This window comes from Nipponia nippon, unplaced genomic scaffold, assembly GCF_047370975.1.
Source record: "Nipponia nippon isolate SJK-2023a ecotype South Korea unplaced genomic scaffold, ASM4737097v1 scaffold_3, whole genome shotgun sequence".
In the NCBI taxonomy this organism is placed as follows: domain Eukaryota; kingdom Metazoa; phylum Chordata; class Aves; order Pelecaniformes; family Threskiornithidae; genus Nipponia; species Nipponia nippon.
In genome coordinates, this window is record NW_028262347.1 from 113,189,247 (window position 1) to 113,206,031 (window position 16,785).

General features: G+C 43.0%; 1 protein-coding gene across 1 annotated transcript in view; it reads right to left on the reverse strand.

Moving 5' to 3' along the window:
• COL17A1 (collagen type XVII alpha 1 chain) overlaps positions 1–5,035 on the reverse strand; it is a 41,086-nt gene extending 36,051 nt beyond the window's left edge. Inside the window, exons 1-2 of the mRNA XM_087765199.1 lie at positions 5,000–5,035; positions 436–501 (exon numbers count right to left, since the gene is read on the reverse strand). Of these exons, the coding sequence (XP_087621325.1) occupies positions 436–490 (55 nt within the window). The 5' untranslated portion in view covers positions 491–501; positions 5,000–5,035. The remainder of the gene's footprint in view (positions 1–435; positions 502–4,999) is intronic.
• Positions 5,036–16,785: the final 11,750 nt, after the last annotated feature.

Consider the following 16,785-nt stretch of genomic DNA (forward strand, 5'->3'; position numbering starts at 1 on the left):
ACCACAGCCATTGCTCTAACAGCAAAGGCCATGGTCAGACCCCTTACTAGCTTCCTACTAGTTAATTCCCATAATGCCAGCAGGAAACTTATCTTCTGTTTTACATACAGCCAAAAAAGATGTCTAAAGAACATTTTCTAGGCCATGCAGGACATTGATATCAGAGGCAGGAGGAGAATCCAAATGTCTGCACTACTGGCTAGAAATGTTACCACAGGGCAATCATCTGTGGTTAAACAATCAGGTCATGCTACATGTCTCTAAATGTCTGATCTTGGCCCATTCTATTCCTTATTCTGACTTCAACAGAGAGACCAGAGACAGGTGCAGAATTTATTTCTGGACCTCTGGTCAGCATTCAATCCCTTACAAAGGTGGGCATCTGCTTCTGGGATTTTTGGTGTGTGACATAAAAATAAAAAATGTTCTCCTTACGTCTTTCAGTAACTTCTGATCCATCTTGCCTCGTTTTCTTTGTTACAGAATCCATACCATTGCCACCTGCAGGGAAAGCAGAGAGACTGCACTCAGAGGTCTGTGAATAGTAAGAGATGAAAACAGCTCCCCACAAGTCCCACCATTTTTCTCTCTTCATCTGGGGACTAGACTGCCTGGAAGACATCTCTGCCAGGGAGCTTACTGTGCCTTTCCAGAGCCATGTGAGTATTACTAATAGACCAGCACCACTTGCCTACAAAACTGGATGCTGCACCATGCAGCAGAGCTGAAACAGCAGGAGGAGTTCTAAAGCCAACAGGTGAGATAGGGGCAATTGAAGCAAATCCACTCAGTGCTGGAGAAGTTCAGACTTGGATTTATATCCAGACTTTGTGGCACTACACTATGGTCTCCAGTTGCGCCCCTATAAAAGCTTGATCAAAACCACAGGATCCAAAAGCCACTCCCACACATCTGCTCTGGGCAGGACTCAACACTTCAGGATTAGAAATGCAGGCAGTTGCAGGAGTGATCTATCGACAACATGCCAGTACTGCCAGAAAAACTTAAGCCAGAGATACTGTTGCACTGTTGACAGCTATACTGTGCATTCTCAGGGTACATTGATGCTAAAGCCACAGAACTCACTTTAGGGAAGCAGAAAAACACTGGAGGTACCTTTAAACTAGCTATTTTTGGCAGCAAGGAACTTCAGGTAGAAAGTGCTTTATCTTGCTTTACAGGCAGAGCAGAGATGGTTTGGAGGCCCTGTCTGTGGCTTTGGACTCTGATCTAATTTAATGCCAGCTTAAGTCAGTCTACACAGTATTGGAATCACTGCTGTGAATGCTGTGTATACTCTTCTTCATGACTTGGATCCCTCTCTAGTCAAAATTACAGTCTCTAGCAGAGATATGACTGTCTGCCAAGGCAGGAATACCACAAAGAAACGTGACTGTAAAAGAGAAACATCAGCTAGAAGAGAAAACACTTCTGTCAGAAGGAAATATACAGTTGCTCACTCCTAGTATCTCTAAGATAACATTTCATCTTGTGCCCCTGCAAACAATGAGAAGGAAGAGATTTTAATTTGTGCACAAGGTGATAATAGGCCAAAACTGTCCGCTGCATTTGAAGACTCCTCCTTAAAACTGAAGGCCCAGCTGAACAAAAAAACTACACACTTCACAGTCTGAGTCTAAAAAAAAGCTTTGGGCCAAATTACTTCCAAGTTTTAGAGCCCACCTTGAGGCAGAACTCAAGACTGTGCGCTCCAACTCAGCTACCATTTGAGTTTGATGCTCATGATTCCACTTACCCTTCTGCAAAGTGTCTACCAAGCAGCCCCCTTGATGTTACGCTTGTAGTGCCCATGCATAAATAATGACACAAGGCAGGATGCAGCAAAGAATGTGCAGGAATATCTGAAGTTCAGATTCAGTTCTGTCTTCGAGCAGCTCCCGCTATTCCCAGAGATGGACAGGAACAATTTGAGTGTAGAAGACACACTATCAGTCAAGCCACTTTAGCTTCCCATTACAGACTAGGCTGAACTTTGCAGAGAACACCCACAGTGCCCACAGCCCTCACTCTCTGCTCAGACCTGAGCTTGGCTAAGCAGCCCTGTAAATGAGGCTCCTGAAGCTACATCCAAGTCCTTACACAGGCTTGGCAGCAGGATACTACCCAGCCCTTGTAGTGCTTGTTAACACTGGGGATTTCTAAGGGATTATCCAGGGCGCTGATTCCAAGGCATATGCACGACCGGAGCTATATGCATTAGCAGAGTTTCTCCTCCAGCAGGATGACAGTTTCCTGCAATGGAAGGGTTCCTGGTCATTCACTCCAAGAAAAGGCAATCTCTCTGCTACTCTTCCTCACTGCATCAACAGTGGAAGCATCTTGCAAGCTCCTTCCCTACAAACAGATGCTGGAAGCTGTTATCTAGATGTCAGCACTGTTGGCTTTGCCAGTGTTTTTGGCAGGGAACACAGCTTTATATTTGGAAACTGCTTTCCTACTGCTTTGTAGCCCCAGAACTCCGCTTCCTTTCTGCTACTGGGAAACAGTGCTGGTTATGGATGCTGGAACAGACCAGCACCACCATGGAGTGAATGCATCGTTGGCATCTTTGCCTTCCCTTGAGAAAGGGGAATATCTTTCTCCAAAAACAATCTGAAAAAAATAATGAGGTTAAACCACATCTTTGGAGCCACATGTGCCACAGCCCAGCCCCGGCACATGATGCACTTTGATCTATGTTGCATGTGTATTTGCCACATGAATGCAAAAGCCAGCCCAGGCTCCAGCAGGCTGACTGAGCTGGATTTCCATTATCTGCCAGGACTGCCTCATTTCACCAGCTCCTATCTGGATTCACAAAGACATAGCTGTGGGCTATGTCTGTGGTAAAGCAATAGCGCTGTTGAATCAGAGAAGCCACCTGCAATTATCTCTGAGCAACAAGCATGAACTTGTGAAGTGGGATCACTCTTGAACAGCGCAGGCAGCAGAAGACAGGGCAACCCTATGGCCACTTTAACATAAGCTCAGGGGTTGTAGTGCGCTTGTGGCACTCACAAAGAGAGGGAACTTGCAGACCTTAATGGCACTAGGAACCAGGAGAGGTCTAGCACTGCCACACTTGTGCACACTGCTTTCTCTCTGTATAGCACTGAAAAGCAGGATAGTAATAGCTGCCCAGCTTTGCAAGGCATGCTTAGATCTGTGCTTTCCACATAAGCCCGACACTGCAGGGTGCCCCCTCTTCCACGTGACTGCAGTGCAGCACACTGGCAAGGATGCTAAGCCTGTCTCAGATAGGACACTCAACCCCCTCTTATTATTTTAGAAGTTGGCTATTGTGTGCAATGGTAATAAAGTTTATTACAGACATTTTTCAAAGGGGAAGGGAATAGCCACAAAGACATATTTTAATGGAAAAATGAAAGCAGGCACGCTTCAGATTCTTTTATTCCTCTACAATGTCCGTCCAGTTTTCATGTCCGAATGCTGTTACACTCTCACGGCACATCCTTTCAGCTCTCTCCTCCCTCCACTAATAAGGCTCCTGCTGTGAGACACTCCATTAGGAGAAAGAGGCACCAGCAGGTGCTGAGATTAATAATATTTAATGTCATTGGAACCCTTGATCACGAATACTCTGAGACTCAGTAGATGCCTCCAAACCATGTCACTGACTGTGTTAAAAGCAAATGCCATGGCTCCCGTCACATCAAATGTCTCTTAGGGTGCCCCTTCCTCTTAATCAAGCCTTTCAGGTGCCACTGTCCTGGGACTAATAGAACTGGTTCAACAATGGCCCCATATCTCTCTTTTACCCCGCAGTCTAGGAACCTGACCTTCTCATTCTGCTTTAAAAGCTGTTCCTTTCCAGTTATTCTACCAAAACCAACACAGTCAGAATCGAATCAACCAAATCATGCTTCCAAATCTGCTCATTTTGTAGACTCACTGAAATGATGCTAATGCCAGGGAAGCAGGTTAGATGCCCAACCAAAGCCTGGACGTGCTGTAGGAACCAAGTTCCACTCTGCCCACAAGCTGTCCTGGCTCCCCAGACTTCACTCCACGCTGCTAGGTGCCTTCCTTTCAAAAATGTGTCCTCACTGTCCCTACTTAATTGTGCTACTCAAAGAGAAACAAGCAAGCCAAAGCAAGGCCGTTCTGACCTACGCAAGCTTCTCGCTGCTGTCACCATTTCACAGCTGAAGAATCTAGTCACAGAAGGACAAGCAACTGCCCCGTAGTCACTCTACAAGTCAGTCCAAAGAGGAAAAGAAGACAGGGCTTTTACCTTATGCCACTATGTTCAAATTGCTAGACCTGCTGCAGAAAGGATTCAAACTGGCTCTCAAATCAGACTTTTATGACTTATTGTGACAAAGCTTCAGAAGCACCTTACAGTGCCTCCTAATCTTCTATGACAAAGATGTGGCCCAAATTCCATAACCAATGAGTCACTGCTGATAAGCAAACCCACCTGTCTGAGACAAAGCAAAGCTTGTCCATGGCAACGCGAACTTTCACTCAGAAGCAGTTCCAGGCATTCTCAGGACTAGAGATCAATTCCTTAATATTACACCCTGCACTCCTCATCTGAAGCTTCAATTTACAATCATTATTCCTCCAGCACATTTTAGATCCGCTCAGTTTTAAAAACAGCCAAGAGATGATCTGCATTTCACCATGCTGGTACCCTTACAAAACAGCAACCATTCAGCTAAACTTTATCTATTTGCAGGGCAGTTTCACAAAACACATTAAAAATGTACCCAGAGCCTGGCTTCACATCTCTTATCTCCCAGCAGGTATACTCCTTGCACTTGATACTCATTTTGAAAGAGATCTATTCACTGACAAACACAAAACCAAAATGATCCAGTTCTTACATGATCTTATTTTTACATTATATTCCCCACAGAAAAATGTAACACCTCCTCTATTTTGCCTGCGAATACAGCCTTGTTCTGCAAGGAATCTGGAAGACAGAAAATACAGGATACTTTTTTCTTCTCTTTTTTTTAGTAAGGTAACTTACCTGGACTTTGGTTAGTGAACTGAAAATCTGTTTTTCTTCTCAACTGTTCCTTTCTACCAAAATCTGCCACCTACACTTTATATCATGTCCTTCCAAAGGTGTGTGGAATCTGAGTGATCACTCAAAAATGTTCGCTTCTTCTTTATTTAACCTGTCTTATTCTCGCCCTTCTTCTGCTTTGCTATTCCCGTGCTTTTAAACAAGTCCCAACAAAGGCGTGTCGTGGTTTCCTGCCTCACCCTACCCTTCCAATTATCTCACACTCACTGGAAAAAAAGATCTGCCTCCAGTAATCAAACTTTATTGAAAGCAAAAATGCTCCCACCTATTAGCTCAGGTAGATTAACTATTTAGATGCCAGACACAAAGGTGTGAAGGCTGTCAGGAAAAATGAACTATTATGGCAGTGCTTTCTGATACATGATCTGAGATCTGTTTTGGCATTTTCTTACAGAAAGTTGCACAGCACCTGCTGATGTCTCTGCAAAGCTGGCTGCAAGCTAAGCATATTTTGCTGCTTGTAATACAAGGGGCTAAATTCCCAGGTAGTACAAACTGGCTAAAAACCGCTCAAGTCAGTTGTCTGAACTGCCTTGCCAACCCCATAGATATTTATGCTCTATTCAGAAGGCAGCACTATTAATAAATAAAAATACACCAAACTGAGTAAGGAACAAAATTTCTTCCACGTACACCACCTACAGACTTCTCACTGAATAGGAAGAGCAGCCATTGTGGGTCAAAGCAAAACTCCATCTAGCTCACAACCCCGTCCTCCACCATTGCCCATTTTAACAGCCTTGGGAAGACTACGTGAACAGGACAAGCATATGCAGATATTTTCCTGGTGTACACTGGAGACTTCCTAAGTCAAAAGCAGCAGCATTGCAATCATTCCTTCATGGATATTTTCCATTAATTTGTCCAATTAGTTTTTGAATCTGTACGTTTCAGTACATACAGTGTCCTACAGCAAAGATTTTTACAGTTTAACTATACCTTGTGTAAAGATCTTTCCTCCTGCTGAACATGACAGTGTCATTTGGTGCCCTGTGCAGAATTCTTTATAAGAATCAGAATTCACCTTGGCTTCTCTCACCCTACACAGATTTTGACAGATTCATACCACTGAATGGGAAAGAACTTGATTTTTCATGCATATTTTTGCACAGACCTTTCAAGGGATTGTAGCTGTGTACTGTCAAGATCACACTCTGTTCAAAGTTCCATACTGGAAATTTCCAAAGGTGTGTAGGGACATGGCTGCCATACAGCACTCCACTGCCACTCCAAAGGCTATGCCCCGTGTTTGCTGATGGGGATCAAGACTTCTTCAGAATTCATCAATGCATCTCCTAAATCCCAGAACTTGTATTTATATTTATCTTTAGCCAGACAGATCTTTATGAAGCATAATTTCCTCCCTGCATGGAGAAAGCATCCATGACTCTGCCTTCTGAATGCTAATCAAAGGACATTTAGTTGTCTAAACAAGCTGCATGTGGTAATTAAGTCATTAAGAGGTGTAGAGCTCAGCCTGGGACCCAGCCAAACTGCATTTGGCTTAAGCCTTGACCAAAAAGATAAAAGTGGCTTTATGCTTTTGAACTTCATGTTTTGAACATGACACATTACTGTCCCTCTTTCTTACTATCAGTCAATCAACTGCACTTTAAACCTGCACTTTGGTCATCTCATTTTATGTCTGTGTGCTGGTTTTGGCTGGGGTAGAGTTAATTTTCTTCATAGTAGCTAGTATGGGGCTATGTTTTGGATTTGTGCTGAAAACAGTGTTGATAACACAGGGATGCTTTAGTTATTGCTGAGCAGTGCTTACACAGAGTCAAGGCCTTTTCTGCCTCTCACCCCACCCCACCAGCAAGTAGGCTGGGGGTGCACAAGAAGCTGGGAGGGGACACAGCTGGGACAGCTGACCCCAACTGACCAAAGGGATATTCCACACCATATGACATCATGCTCAGCATATAAAGCTGGAGGAAGAAGAAGGAAAGGGGGGATGTTTGGAGTGATGGTGTTTTGTCTTCCCAAGTAACCGTGATGCGTGATGGAGCCCTGCTTTCCTGGAGATGGCTGAACACCTGCCTGCTGATGGGAAGTAGGGAATGAATTCCTTGTTTTGCTCTGCTTGTGTGCATGGCTTTTGCTTTACCTATGAAACTGTCTTTATCTCAACCCACAAGTTTTCTCACTTTTACCCTTCCGATTCTCTCCCCCATCCCACCAGGAGGTGGTGAGCAAGCGGCTGTGTGGTGCTTAGTTGCTGGCTGTGGTCAAATCACGACAGTCTTCTTCCAGCACAATCCACGGCTGTATGCTTCAGACATACCCTGGCTGCTCACAGACAGAAGTTGTTCAAGAAAAGACAGCGCTGAATGCACTGAGCTATTCTAGCTCTGTAAGACCCATCAGTATGAGAGAGACTCACTGGAATGGCACACAGATTTCACTGGAGCAAGAGATGGGACCTCACATTTTAAGATAATGTCCTCAGGACTGGAGGAATTTTCTCACTCCTTCTCCTTTGTCTACCACTTTTTTTTAATATATGTTTAAACAAAAGGTAGCCATCACAATTTTGATAAAATAAGAAAATTACTGTATTTTAACCCCTTCAATGTTGTCAGTGACAAATATATTGGTTTAAAGTTTCTTGAGAACAAAGTGTTCATGGAGCATCTCTTCATGAGTCATTTTGCCAATTTCTTACTGGAGAGAAAAAGAAGGTGGTGGTGGGGTATGACATAGAGGTGCCTTAAAAGGAAACTGAAAATAAATCACACATTGAGAACCACTGACTCTACATTTTAAAGAGGAAATTTAGGTGAAAATGAAGTTGTGGATGCTGCCTGATGAAACACACTGATTAGTTCACTTGGGTTCCTAATGGCAAGTGTCAACATCAAGGACATAATTTAGAGAGGTCCTGAGCTGCTTCACCTTTTACTGAAGTCAGTGATTGCCTCAGGTATTCAGAGCCACTGAGAGTCAGGTGTCTAGCTGGCACAGTGCAATGAACGGCAGCAGACCTATCTTCCGGTCATCAGCTGCCACTTAGGCAGTAACAGTGGTGGTGTGTGGACTGGTGGTTAGAGCAGGAGAGGCAGCTTGAGCTCCTCTTGGAGGTAATAATCACCCTCCTCCCATTCCCCCATTTGTCCTGCTCAGTTTCACTTGGAGAAGGTGAAGTCTGTAGAGATGGAGTCGCAATGCTGCTGGATGTACCTGCGAAAAGTTCTACCAGATACAGAGTTTGCTGCTTTCCCTGTTCCCAGCACAAGAGGAAGCTGCACAGACTGAGCTTTCAATCGATGCCTCAGTCTGGCAGCTACAGAGATCAAATCATAGTTGAAGACAGCACCATTTTCTCTGGTGAAAGATGCTCCAAAAGTTTACAGCAGCTGATGCTGGCACTGAAAAAGTTGAGAAGATGAGGCAGAACTCCACACTGCACATATTCACTGCACCTGGAAGGGGGCTCTGCTACAGCACATCTGAATCACTTCTCACTCTGCAAAGGGAGCCCAAAGATAAAGAGTCTCCAAGCTGAACCAGCTAGTTTTGTCATGGCCATCCTCTAGCAGCTTAAGGTGTGTTTATGGTTTAGAAACAGCCAAGTGATGATAAGTTGTTATCTTGAAATTCAAAGGGAGCCGTGGAGCACAGGATAACATGTACATTGGTCTGATAATTCTGTCTCAATTGACACATAAATTACACAGCTAGTGAATCAGCCAAGAAGCTGATTGGAATAGTGCAGGCCCACACAAGGATGGTTCGCACACGGAAACCACACGTATTTCTGAGTAGCAACTGCAGTTCCCTCTGTGCCTTGGTTTTACAGAACGGAGCTGGGCAGCTACTGAACCAACCAGAGCCTCCTGAGTCACTGCCTTGACTCAATGCCCTGAGTCCATGGTTTGCACATCAGTTGAGAAATCCACTGTGAGTAACCTCAGGCATGAATAAAAGCCTTGTGGGGAACTGATCATTGCTTTTGGGGTGCTGGGAGGTGAGTAATGTCGGGATGCAAAAAAACATCGCTAACTCAGTCTCCCAGGTCTCAAGAGACTTCAGTGATCAAGACAAGATGTCTTGGCTGTTTGTACTCATTAATAGAAAAGCCGTACAGCTGAGGACTGCCTTTCCTCTCTTCTTCTGGCTTTATATAGCATTCCAGGCAATGGGAAGCTTGCTACAGCTTCTAAGGTTTATCACAGTGCAAATAATAAATAGCAATAATTATAATAAAGCTATATATGCATATGGTGCATTATAAAACACTGATCCTTAACAGCACAGGACAAACTGAATTGTGCTGGTCCAGAGAGGAGGGCCTGGGCTGTTCTGCTGGGGGACGGAGATTGGGAGGAGGTGGCTGAAGACTTGGGCTTGCTGTTTTTACTATTAGCATGCAGGCAGGAGGAGTGGGACTCTTCAGCAGCTGTAGACAGCTGTCTACCTCTGCTCAGAAACAAGCCTATACAGACACTAGGACCCTGATGCCATCTTGGTGCTCTGCAGTACAACTGCCTAATAGTTACTAGCAAGCAGCTCCGTCCAAGGGCTGGGGATGGACATGTGTGTTGTCTTGCGTGTCTGGGACTGCTCCTGATAATGTAAGCTTTGGTGACAGAGAGATCCAAACAAAACACACCTCTAACCTCTTAAAAGTCCTCCTGTCCTGCATGCAGCTTTTTATGCGCATTGATGCTTGGGCACATTTTACATCTTGGTACAGGTCAGGCTGTACAGCAGGAGTTGGCTGGCAGAGCCAGGAGTTACCACCCACGTCAGACTCACCTCTAATGGCATCAACGCTGGGATGTTAAGAGACCTGTTTGCAAAGGTGACCTGCTGTCATTTCTCCCTCTCTCCCCCTCTCCCTCTCTCTCTTCTCCCTCACCCATGGCAATTAGGAAGCTACCCCAGCTGTCCAGCAAACCACAGCATCTGCCAGAGAACACAGCTGTGAAGCAGACGGTCCTGATCACTGCCACTCTGAGGGGTATTGCTGTGAGTTTAAACTAGGTAACTTTCATCCATAAGACTCCTCTCCTTCCCAGTGCTGGCATGATGACTAATCCCTTTCACTTTGTCCTCTGGGTAAGAGTTGCCTGCAATACATGCTGCATACAGCGGCAGAGCTATGAGCGGGACTGAGTCTCTTGTTTGATGCCACTAGTTACTCACAATCAGCCCACTGCCCGATCTGCTTGGTCAAAGACAAAGGAAACCAGTCCTTGAGCATTTTATTTAAGAGAATGAAAAGTTTGATTCACAGGATCCAATAATTTTCTATCCCCTAGCTTTTAGAAAACTGCTGACTGTTTGCAAGCCCACCTGTGAACCCATAAAACAGTTTTAGCACTGGTGTCTTTCAGACAAAAAATATGCACTAGAAAATGCATTATTTACCAACCTCACACATCAAATGTTTCAGTCAGCCAGGTGGCAAAGGGACAAAACCAATGCCAGATGACCTGGCTGTGGTGCTGCCAATATAAATAATGGAGAAAAGTCAAAGCAAACTGTTTACCAAGAACTGGCAGCATGCAAAAAAAAGCCTTTCTAGCAGCCCCAAAGAAAACAGGATTTGATTTGTGAATTGCTCACCAGCCATATCCATGGTCGAAATTCCAAGCAATTAGTATTTCAAACAAACAATTCAGCCAGTTCTACCTGCTGCCAGTCCAAAGCCTGCAAGTTTAAGCACCATTACAAAAAGCAACACAGGGAGAATTGCAGTGCAACAGTGCATACAGGACAAAAGTTGGAGACAACACTTATCTTGGAGATCTGCCTCAGAAAATGATGAGTGTTGGCAAATAAGCCTGATTTCTGCCTGACATCTTGACAGAAAATTCAAAACATACATTGGCAAAAAAATCCTGATGGAAAATCTCTGTTGGGCTCAACTACAGCTTGCAGCAACTCACCTCCTATACAGAGAGAGGGATTCTTATTAGCAGGATGGGAAATGCAGGGGAAGGTGACTGAAGGATCTCTGAAAGCAGTTTTCTTTTGCTCTTCCATTCTCCAGCTCTATACATTCCTGCCCTGCAAGTCCTTTTCCCTGCTAATATTCAAAGGGTCATTTTTGGATCAAGGATTATTTCACAGCCCAGAGAGGACTTTCACGAGACTTTAGGAACAGAAGTGCCACTGATGCTCTGTCACTCAGGTGAGTTTGTACATAGTGCAAGAACATCTGAAAATACCTGGGCACAGAGAATGAAATTAAACACAAGATTGTGCATAAAGCCCATTTGAGCATATGAGCACAACTCATACCCAGCCCAAGGAACCTGGCCAAACACTGCGGATCACTGCAGGGACAGTAAGCGAAGAAAGCACAAGAACTGTTGCTGCGGGGAGAGCTGAACTGCAACTGAGTCCATACTGTTTGTGGTACATCTTCTGTATCCCATCCCCAAGCTCTCTAGCCATATCTATATTGTCAAGATCTAACTTTGTTTTCACTGTTTACACACAAGCTTGTGCTAAGAGAGAGCATTAGCCTGAGCTCCAGAGCAGCTTGGGGGCAGGCCCAGAGCATCAGCAGTGGCCAACACTGCCCATGCAGTCCGGATTGCTCTAGCATGCACAGTTAAACATAAGCAGGTGTCACTACTTTTCACATATCCCAAAAAGCCTAGCAGCCATCCCTAGAAGGTTTTCTAACCAATATGCAAGGGATTTTGCAGTGTACCTTCTCCAGAACTTAGCCTGTCCTAAATGCTGTGTTGACACAATGAACTCAAATCACTGGTTTCCTAGACCAAGACAAAACCAAGTACGTGGAGTGAAAGTCAATGACTTAATGGATGTGGCAGGTTTATACTCACTCTTGAGGTGGTGGTTGCAGTGTACGTAGACCCTCTATCGCCCTACCAGGTGCAAGAGAAAAAGGGAGCTTCCTGAGAGACTCATGTCAATAAAGCGTAGAGTGCCATGCGCAGCGTCTCAGACAGCAGAGCTCCTGATTCTGGGCAAGGGATCCCCAGCAACAGAAGCAAGGACAATGAGCACGTCTTCTAACAAATTTATCAATGATACAGCTTTGCAGGTCACCAGGAGAACATGCTTTAATTATCAGGGATTCTGATTTAGCATAGAAGCAAATGATCACCCAGGGAAAAAAAGAATTGAGATATAAGGAGATTTTAAATGTATATTCAATAGGTTCATTTTTCTGTTTTGTAACCTGACAATTTGGGGCCCATTGCAGATGAAGTACATTTCACCCACCATTTTCAACCACAGATTTTCTGAGGAACCTGTGGTAAGTAAAACAAGCACATTGCCAAATTATTTTAGTATACAATGGAGGGATTTTCCCCTGCCTTTAAAAATCTTTAGAAGTCTGCAAGTTGAAAAAGGCTGGAAACTATTGTATCAGATCAGAGAAAACATGTTAAAAGCACAGAACATACAGCACAACAATGTATACTACGTATGGTTTGATCCCTTCTGCAAGGATCTTTCCTAGCACATGGAAAGTACCTAGCGATTTTGGATTCAGGGTAGAAAGTAAATGATCATTCAAACTCAGTCTATTTTATTAACACAGATCTTTACTGTGCCCCATCTATATGGCATACCAGTCTGCCATAAAACATTTAAAACATTTAAAAAAATAGCCAAATCAAGTTTTTGAGCTTTTCAGTTTTTATGTTTGCACGCAACAGGCTTTTTGCATTCCCTGGATGGGGTATCTGTGTTTGTTGGCATGTCTGTGCACATGTGTATGTTGATCATGAAACTGCTTTGTTGTAAGTTTCAATTAGAAAAGAAAAGGACATTGAATACAGTGGGCCAAACCTAGTTTTCTACTCCAGCAACTTTATCGCAGATCTTGTGTGGCTTAAAGAGGGACGGGTTTTTCCTGAAGAGTATGTGGCAGTTAGGAGAAGGGGAAAAGACAGATTCAGAACCAGGATAGTTTCTTCATTGTTTACAACAGAGGAAATAAATAATGGCACAAAATCATTAGCTTGCTGAAAATTCTCCATCAGGTTTGTTTTTCACACCACTTTCATAGAAAAATTTACAAGAAAAAATTATTTTTGTTTCCAACAGAGTTTGAAAATGACAAAAAGTTGAAAAGCTCTTTTTGCTCCTTTCCTCTTTTTTTTCCAGGGCAGTAAGAAGAATCATTGGGAATACAGGTTTTCCCAAAGTAAATGGTTTCAAGAAAATAAATTCAAAGCTTTTTAGAACATTTTTCAACATTTCTTTTTGATTTTTGTAATATAAAATGAAAATCCCTCCCACTAAGAATTAAACAAAGAAAATCATGCATTTCTTCCAAAAATGATTGTTTAAATAGATCCCATTTGTGAACCCTCTTTGCTAACTTTTTCAAGCTGTAGTCTGGTTCTAGGCAGAACTGGAAGGAAGTCACTGTTAAACGAGGCTGGTACAATCTATACCCAGAAATGATAAGACAACCATAAGACAGCTGATTTTCCAGATATGAACAGTGGTAACACTTGGACATTGTTCCCACATAACATTTTTCTGGGATCATCTTTATAGTATAGGGTGGGTGAAAGCACAAAGCTTTTCTATCCATATTTCCACCCCTTTAACAGGCAAATAAAAACATTTTGAAAACACACATTTCATGTACAATCATGAGGCTTGATTTTTCACTCAGTTCTGTCAGGTTTACATAGCTAAGATTCAAGAGTAGTAACTCATCTCTCCGAGTTTCTGTCTTCATATTTAAACTCTCATGAGATCAAATGATGCAGCAGATACTGTCTGGCACTGTATTAATACTGATGGGGTAAGAGTCTCCCCTTAGTTTGAAATCCGTGTCAAACCGAAATCAAGGCATTTCGATTTTTTGTGGAGAAGCAAGAGAAGGCCAGCCCAGTGGTGAATATATTCACTTGGAGTAGGCAAACACCTGTATAGTGACTTAAACCTGTGATTTTCACATTGTTCTCTCTAACCCTATGATCAGACAAGTCTGTCCTGGGCTGAAGGAGCTTTCAGAAAATGTTTCCTTTAAAATAATAAGATTTCTGGGGGAACTGTCAAGTTTAGGTAGCAATGTTTCTGAGGGGAAAAAAAGTGGTTTTGTACAAACATGTTAGAACAGCTATGCTCTGTATCTCCTCGGAAGTTCTGACTATCCCCCAGGCCCGTGCATGATGAAGACTGAGGCCATTCAGTGAATTTCCTGAGTCAGGCTTTGAATGGAAGACTACAGAATTCTACAAGATTTCTGTTCCAGAGATGGTCCCTGTCAACTTATACAGCACCATGATCCTACTTCTTCTTCCCTAGGAAGGTACTTCCTATGATTAGGCGCTCAAGCATTTCAGGGTGGTGCTCATTTTCACGGCCAAAGTAAACAACAGAATGAAAAGTCCCTGCTGGGCTACTAAGGCGTTCCCTCTAGGGGAACATGCTCTTATTACCACTGATCATTAGGGATTTATCACGGATTGGCATTTATCAGAGTAAAGATTGGTGGTGTTATCAAGGATGGCATTTCAGCTTACATCAGCTTTTTGTTCTCCTGGGTGCTTCACAACCATAAATCAATTTCCAAACATATCCTTATCTGAGTATTGCAAATGAGTTTTAAATCAAGAGACTGGTTTCCATTAGTATAAAGCTGGATTGTGCTTGTTTCTGCTGCATTTGTTTAGATCTGGATTAGCACCACACACTACAAAGGAGCAATCTGGATCTTATTTTGGTTCTGAAGGCGACATCATACCACTTGCTATAACTGCTTGTGGCAAGATGGCGTGTGCAACTGTTTTTAATTCCTATGTCTACTTCTATTTATTTGCTGAACTGGTCCTCAGAAAGGCTTGAATCCTTCCTCCTGGCTTCTGTCATGCTGCACCTGCTTTTCCTGGGGCACACAGCCTTACCTGCCATGTGCAGGCTTGCAAAGCCCCAATTTAAATGGCACTCCTTTATGAGAGGATACATTCCAGAGGCATAAAATATTATTATCCGATATACATGGCTGGAAGACTGCTGATCTCCTGCAGGACTGCAAGCACAAGATGAGACACGAGACTCCTGGTAAAATCGCTCTCCAGAACACACCTCACGTGGCAGCTGGAAGGTTTGTACATGTTCTCAGTACTGAGGCTGGAGACTGCCTTGGAGACGCTTCTCTCTCACACTGTAAAAATTACTGAAGTAAAGAATGAGTTAATCTCATTGAGAGCTAGTAAGCTTCTTCAGAGTTGTCCCTTCTTTGGAAACATTCTCCTACATAACCGAAATTATGCCTACATCACTTTTTTCTCTCTTCCCTTCTTCAAGAACTGCTAAGTATCCTCTTCAATACACAGGTATTAACTGTCCTCTTTCTACTCCTTTCACAAATTTTCCTCATCTTCTCTTTTTACTTCAACTGTGTCTTGAGCTACTCTTTATTTACAAAATGGAACTGCTCATTTAAGTTACAGTGCCTTGTTTCTACTCCTTGATTTAATAGCTGAAGCTTTAATTCACAAGTGCTAAGATTTTTAGCTTTCCTGACTATTTTTTCCAAAAAAAAAATCACCATCCTCACTGAGTTTTGCTGGAAGGACATTCACTCCCTTGAGACAAGCAAATGCGCCATCAGGTCTATACCGAGGGGGTAAGTTGTGCATAACACCTGTTTTGATAAGCATTTATTCATGATAGAAGTAACAGTCATTCATCCAGAAATGGCAGCTATTACACTGGTTACAGTATCAATTTAAATATGTGTTTTGTAGGCTACTATGTACACCTTTTCTAACTCATGTGTGTCCCCCCCCACCAAATCTTTTCTGCTCAGTAAATACTGATAAAATGAAGAACTGGATTGTTGCAAATAAGAAGTATGTAGTTTATAGCACCAATAAAAAGCTGAGTCCAGAATAAAAAACTGATACAACAGTTATAAAACCTTTTTTTTTTTAAATGCTGTTTTCGGTAAGCAAAGAAGTCATAAAGTCCAAAGCTGCTACATTCTATACTGCACACAGGGCCTATGGCAAGGATGCAGGGAGAACAGGTGAGAGGGTGAGAAAAATACTTCATTTTTATTGCACCTTGAATAAAAAAAGAGAACTCTGACCGAAGTTCTTTAAAGCGATACAACCCAGAAGACCATAACCTGATTTCAATACTGCATCCACAGAAGCTTTGATCTACAGATCTGAAGGGAGGGCAAATGCTTTTGTCCTCAACAGAGGGATGGGAGGCTCACGGTGGAAGACATCAAATTAGGCTGTGATGCATTTGGTCACAGGTTCTAAATCACTTGCGTACCAGTACAGTATCTTTCTCCTCCTAATTATGTGTCTTTAATCCATATGATGAAAATCTTAAGCCATTTCAAATTCATCAATCAGGTTTTTAGGAAATGGAATAGGGTGGATGGACTGAGTGATTACATGCCTGACTTTCAACCCTTCAACAAAGATAATGATAGATGCACTTTATAGGGCAACGAAGTCAACAAGTTTTAAACTATCTGTCATGAGTAATAAGAGCTACAAATGCCATAGCAGGGCATGATAAGTGACCCTTGACCCCACAAGAACACATCAAAAACAGACATTAAAGGAGTCGTACTGTTCAGCAGATCTGAAGCTGAGTCAGTTTGCTAACATCTCCTTCAATAGGGAAGTTATAGGTGTCCCTGTCTAGAACATACTTTTATCATGACTTTCAAGGTGAACCGGTTGTTTACAGAAAGACGCCTTTATATCACCTTTGCAGGAAGCATAGTGGTCTTTCTTTGTTCAGCCTGG